General features: G+C 51.9%; 1 protein-coding gene across 1 annotated transcript; it reads right to left on the reverse strand.

The window, feature by feature from the left end:
- Nucleotides 1–1358: 1358 nt before the first annotated feature.
- SOWAHB (sosondowah ankyrin repeat domain family member B) lies at nucleotides 1359–4359 on the reverse strand. The gene has a single exon (XM_050945148.1). It carries the CDS (start codon nucleotides 4280–4282, stop codon nucleotides 2282–2284), a length of 2001 nt encoding a protein of 666 aa, XP_050801105.1. The 5' UTR covers nucleotides 4283–4359; the 3' UTR covers nucleotides 1359–2281.
- Nucleotides 4360–6598: the final 2239 nt, after the last annotated feature.

Raw genomic sequence — 6598 nt, forward strand, 5'->3', positions numbered from 1 at the left:
GGGCTTGTAGGGAGAGCCAAGCCATTGCTATGGATGGCTGACTTCACTGCCGCCCTCATCAACCCCTACAGCCCCTGTCCTCTGGGTCGTAGCTCTGCCCTGATCATCTACCCCCAGCAGCGACAGCCGAGATCAAGCAGGTCCCACGGGAGTGAATGCTACAGGACCACTTCTCCAGCTGCAGGAAGTGGGAGTCACTCATATCATGGGGAAGGGAATCAGGCCCAGGCTCAATATTGACTGCAGGGATATTTGTCAGGGAATAAGTGGGGAAGTGAGCAAGGCTGCCTGGGCCCTACTAAACCTACATGATAGAAAAATCTGCATAAAATTAAATGTGTCACCCCTCCAGTGAGCAGGGAGGTACAGCAGCAGGCAGTTAGCACACCCAGGGGTGCTGAACATTGTAAAGAAGTGGCTTGGAATGAACTGGCTCTGGAATGAATGTCACACCCTAGAGTGTCTGCTCCTCCCTCTACTCCACCCAGGGACTTCACAGACAAAAGGCCCCTGGGAACTGCAGGGTGCTCTCCAAACCCTCTTTGAGACTGTTGCTTTAAAAGCGACTTAAGGCCTTGCTTGAAATATTAAAATCCATCCAGGCTACAGGGCCAATGTCTAAACTTGCCCTCCCAATTTAGGTTTTGTGAAATATTATTCTAAAGCTTTAGACCCATGAAATATTTCTTTTAAACTGAAAAAAACCAAAAAACAAAAACCAGCCCATGTAAACAGCAACAACCCCCCCAGCCCCGCATGCAACCCAAGACTTCAGAGCATTGTGCCTCTTAGAGAAAACCTAGAACAGAAATGAGCTGATGTGTTTTCATTACTCACCATGAAGTGCAACTGCTAAACACATAGCAGCCATACAGCAGCATAACTGGGATTATTAACATTCTTGTTTCACGTTTAACTATGGTACATGTTTTACACACTTCTTGGGGAAGTAGGGGGGACCACCACCACCCCACAACTTGTTGCATAGAATATTCAAATGGAGAATTCCTCTAATTTTCAAAACTGTCAAAAACCAGCCAGGTGCATTTAGGAATAATTGCCTGTGCAAATATGAAAGACGGGCAGGTGGCATAAATGCAACAGAACGAACAAAGCTGGCATTGGACAAGTAGCCCAGCATCCATGGAGCAGGATTGTTGCTTGTGTGTGTGTTGTGTTAGGAAGATGTGAACACCCTCAAAGATTCCTCAGCTGTGGATGAAAAGAATAAGAACATCAGACACCCTGCTTTGTTGATCATTTTCTTTCCAGAAAATGTTTTAACACTAACTGGCAGTGTGATTAATGACTAATGAATCCACATTAAAAAAAAAAACAAAACAAAAACCACACACGCTTTATGAACCTTGTTAATTTAAAAACATTGTTTTTTAAACAGATTAGCCCTATTTCTCATCTTTGTGACAGTGCCTTTTTCAGTCCCTCTTTTGATCTGCACTGAAACAAGAAGTCTTGGATTTTCATCAAAGCAGCGTTAAAGGTTGGGTCTCTAGGTGCCAGGGATTCCTCATCTCTCATTAACATTCCCAAGTGAAGAGTCTCCAGTCTCTCCTCACACACCCTTCTACAGGCAAATAATTCATCTGAGCTGGCAACTAGCATAGTGCACATGATGTTCCAATGTAACATCTTTATCATCCCCTCCCCCGTGACACGTGAATATTTCTCTTATTGTTTGGGTGATGATCTCCCTCCACAGCAGGAAGTACCTGAAGATGAGTTTTGGCTCACACTCTGCTCTTGGTTTCAATCTGGAGGCCAGGTCAAATAGAGATGATTTAGGGTTCTCAAATCTTTTCTTCCTGTGATCACTACTTACTCCCTTGCATATCTTTCACCACCTCACCTTTCCAGCATCTAAAGAACTTTTTTCTGAGACTAACTGCCTGAACTAGGGGCCATGGGGGGTGGGAGGGAAGTAGTCTGAGATCTCAAGTAGCTCAGTTGTGGATCATGGCTAAGCTTCAGGGAGCGAGTGCCCCCAGCTGCCTCCCAAAGTTGGCTGTCTCCTATGGCAGGGAGTTGTCACAGCATTAGCTCATTGGACAAAAGGTTTCTAGATGGATTTTCTATTAAAAATAGGCCAGAAAAGGATCCAGAAGTAGTTAAAGTGTAAGAGTTAGTTAACCAGAAAGTGCCCCCTCTCCTCCACCTCTAGACTGACCCCGCATTGTGTGAACAACCTGCCTAGAAGGGCTCTGTAGCCTCTACCCAAGGCTTGTCCATGTGCTCCCCACTTTGGGCTGGCTCTGCTGCATTGTCAGTCGCTATACTCCTCCTGTTCCCTCAGGGCAGGGTACTTGTTAGCCATTTTCCATTTCATGTGCTTTGGTTTCAGGCAGGCCGCAAGGGAAGTTTTCCTGCTGATGCTCCTGGCCACCTCCTGGCTCTTGGCCTTTCTGGGGGGTGAGGAGTGTTTGACTAAGGGCTGGGTAGGGAAGATTGTCTTGCCCTTCGGAGCGCCTAGCAGCTGCCACATTTCTCCAGAGGTTGAGCTGCTCAGGTATTGCCAAGGCCTCTTCCCACTGCTGTCCCGCACATGGACCTTGGAGTTCAGTTTCTGGATCAGCAGCTTCATGATCCTCTGGTGTCCATGGATGGCCGCTAGGTGCAATGGGGTGTAGCCACAGCTGGATTTCACATTCACATCCAGGGGGGTGCCCGCTTTCTCAGCCCCGCTGACCAAGTCCTGGAGCACTTGGCTGGCTCCATGTTTGGCAATCCAGTGAAGGGCGGTGTAGCCCGAGATAAAGTCCCTCTGCAAAGCAAGCTGGGGATCTTCCAGGAAGAGCGCCCGGACCTGCACCCAGGAGCCAGCAGCCACCATGACAATCCAGTTGTGTTCCCTGGGGTCTAGGGGCACGGAGGAGGGCCTGGGGTCCAGAGACATCTGGGGAACTGGCAGCGTCTCCTCTGTGGGCCTACAAATCTGTCTTTGCACAGAGCCCAAGTACTGGAAAGTGATGGGAGTGTCCACACCTGGGAAAGCCAATATTGCCCCCTTGGCCATCTTCCTGGACCTCCGTGGGCGCCGGCCTCTCCTCCCCTGGTCCTGGTCCCTCAGCTCATCCTCGGAGGAGGACACCCTGCTGCTCCCAGGGGCGCTCTTGCTCCTGAAGGAGTAGCGGGTGCAGGGCGCGGTACCATTCACCTCCACCACCTGCCGGTTGGCTCTGCGCTGGCTGCGGTTGCTGGGTGCCCCATTGCTGAGCTGCTGGCAGCGTGAGTCTTGCGCCCCTGGGTCCCTGGGCACTTCACCTGCTCCCCCAGCGGGGCTGGCACCCCTGTCCCTCGCCTCCTGCAGAGACTCGCTCCCCTCGCTGCCGGTGCCACCCCCACTACCCTCTTCGCTCCCGGGGCTCGCCTGCTCCACGAAGTCCTCCAGGTCCTGCAGGGCCAGCTGGCACCGGATGCTCATGAAGATGGGCGGGGGGCATCTCCAGCCAGCCTCGGGGAGCGGCCGGGCCGGGCCAGGGCAGGTGCCGTCGGGCGAGCGAGGAGCGGAGCAGCTGTCCCGGGCCGCCTGCCCCGCATCCCGGCTCCTCTCCACCCACTCCTGGATCCACTGCTGCTGGAGCCCGGCGGGAGCGCAGGGCGCCCCGGGGAGGGCGCGCAGGGCAGCCCGGCGCAGCTCCGGGCACGGGGCGCAGCGCTCCGGGGGGTGCCCCTGGCCGCCGGCGGCCCAAGCCGGGGCAGGAGGCGGCTCCGCTCCCTGCCTCCCGGAGTTAGCCTGGGGGAGACCGGGAGCCCCCCGGCCAGCTCCGCCCGGGCAGCCACGGGGATGATCCCGGGGGAGGCGGCCGGGGGGTGCCGGGCGCTGCTGCTCCTGGAGCCTGGCGTGCGCCCGGGCAGCGCAGCGCGCCCCGCTGCCCTGGCCTCCCGGGGAGCCCGCTCCGCTCCCTGGCTGGGCGGCTGGAGGAGCCGCCTCCTTCCCTGGGGACGCACCGGCGAGGCCCTGCCCCTGGCACCGCCCGGGCCCTGGGGGCGGCTCCGCGGCAGGTGGCCCCAGCTCCTCGCCCAGCAGGTCCCGGTACCTTTTCCTCAGCACCACGTACTTGGGGCCGCCGCCCGCCTCCTGCTGCACCGTGGCCACCGAGTTCACCAGGCTCTTGAACTGCTCCCGGCGCTGCTGCACCTGCCCGGCCGGCGCGGGGTCCCGCAGGAAGCGCTTGAAGTGCCCTAGCAAGGCGGCGTTGGTCACTCGCCCCCCAGCCTGGCAGAGGAAATCCAGCAGCGCCTCCTGGCTCAGCTCCCTGGCCATGGCTTTGCCCCCGGCTCTCGCTGCGTGTCACAGACACCCGGCCCGGGCAGCAGCAGGGGGCTGTCACCTGCCCAGCGAGCGCAGCATGGCCCCCTGCCTGCACCCCGCCTCCTTGAGACCAGTCCCTGCTAAAGTGCCTCCTGGAGTCAGTTTCACCTGCTCTCTCCGCTCCTCCCCCGCAGCCAGCTCCTCCCCTCTCAGGCCTGAGCACTCTGCTGCTTTCCCGGGGTGAGTCAGGCCGGGGTCACGCCAAGTGCGTGTATAGGCGTGAACCCAGCACGGGAAAGAGCCCGAGAAACTCTGCTCTCACCTGTAGGCAAGTTGTTTTTACTTTCACCTTTACCTGCTCCCTCGCGTTCCTTTCATCACAGCCACCCTCCGGATGTCACCGAAAGAAGGTGGGGAGAATGTAGTGGTTGAATTGTGTGTTTTGCCTAACGTTCAGTCAAAGGGGTGTCACAAGTAAGTTTCATATGAAGGGGGAGGTGGTGGGATAATATAAATCTGGGGGAAACAGATTTTGTGAAACTTCCCCCCCCCCCTCTTTTCTGTGGTATTTCTGCAGGTTAAAGGGTTGCTGTCAATTCCATTTTGAGATATAATCTAGTTTCTTAATGTAGTATGGCCTGAGTTTAAAACAAAACCCCAAACCACTTTGTTTTTAAAAAGGTGTGTGATTTGATGTGTAAACAGAAAACAACACAGAGTAAAATTATATGAACAAAATGAAATTACATTTAACATGCTCTAAGGGGTTTTCTGCTCCTCTGATGAAGTTCAAGGGCCTGAGTGAGGGGTTTTTAAAGTCAGATAGGCTTCAGATCAAGCACTTGGTATGCATAAGGGTTTTTCCATGAGAAACTGATTAAGGCCCTCAGGCAAACATTTAGGATAACTTTGCACAGCTGAGTAGCTCATGAGTGACAGGTTTCAGAGGGGGTAGCCCTGTTAGTCTGTATCAGCAAAAACAACAAGGAGTCCTTGTGGCACATCAGAGACTAACAAATTTATTTGGGCATAAGCTTTCGTGGGCTAGAACCCACTTCATCAGATGCATGGAGTGCAAAATACAGTAGGCAAGTATAAATACACAGCCCATGAAAAGATGGGAGTTGCCTTACCAAGTGAGGAAGGGGGTCAGTGCTAATGAGGCCAATTCAATTAGGGTGGATGTGGCCCATTTCCAACAGTTGACAAGAAGGTGTGAGTATCACCAGAGGGAAAATTATTTTTTGCAGTGACCCAGCCACTCCCAGTCTTTATTCAGGCCTAACTTAATGGTGTCACATTTGCAAATTAATTCCAGTTCTGCAGTTTCTCACTGGAGTCTGTTTTGTAATTATGTTGTTGTTGAAGAATTGCCACTTTTAAGTCTGTTATTGAGTGTCCAGGGAGACTGAAGTGTTGTCCTATTGATTTTTGAATGTTACAAATCTTGATGTCTGATTTGTGTCCATGGGCCACATCCACCCTAATTGAATTGGCTTATTTAGCACTGACCCCCTCGCTTGTAAGGTAACTCCCATCTTTTCATGGGTTCTGTGTATATACCTGCCTACTGTGTTTTCCACTTCATGCATCTGATGAAGTGGGTTCTAGCCCACAAAAGCTTATGCCCAAATAAATTTGTTAGTCTCTAAGGTGCCACAAGGACTCCTCATTGTTTTTTCATGAGTGACAGTTACTTGGGTGGCTAGGTATTTGCAGAATTGGGGCTGAAAACCTTGCTCCTATAATGGGCACTACTAGCATGTTTTCCCAGTACCCAGGCCGAGTCCTATGCATCCTTGTTGTATCCCACTGATATCAGAGGGTGAAGCATGGGCCCATACTAGCAGATGCTGTTCCACGATTAGAGTGTAACTGATCAGCAACACAGGGAAAATAGAGCAAACTAAAATAAAATTAAAAACTTGAAACATCAGCATAAAATATATTTATTTCTGTAACTCCTGACAGTTATAGTAATATTAAGTGTTACTTACAAGTATGCAATTTTCAGACAGGAATGTGATTTGCAACTGGATGGATTTAATCTGAAAAATGTATGTGTTTTGAGATGGAAGGATTGACTGAGGGGAGAAGTGGAGTCAAGGATAATAGAAATCCACTCTTATATTTTAGTGCCAGATTTCATTGTAAGATGCAAGGAGAGAGAGACTCTCATTCATAACTATTTATTATCAAATTCCTTCCTATTGCATAAGACACTAGGTCTGTGAGGCATAATGTCTAATGTGTAGGATACTGGCATTCAAGGGAGTATTTCAAGGAAGGCTGACAAATACTATTATTCTGCAACTGACAGTTTATAGG

This window comes from Gopherus flavomarginatus, chromosome 3 (assembly GCF_025201925.1).
Source record: "Gopherus flavomarginatus isolate rGopFla2 chromosome 3, rGopFla2.mat.asm, whole genome shotgun sequence".
NCBI classification, from domain to species: domain Eukaryota; kingdom Metazoa; phylum Chordata; order Testudines; family Testudinidae; genus Gopherus; species Gopherus flavomarginatus.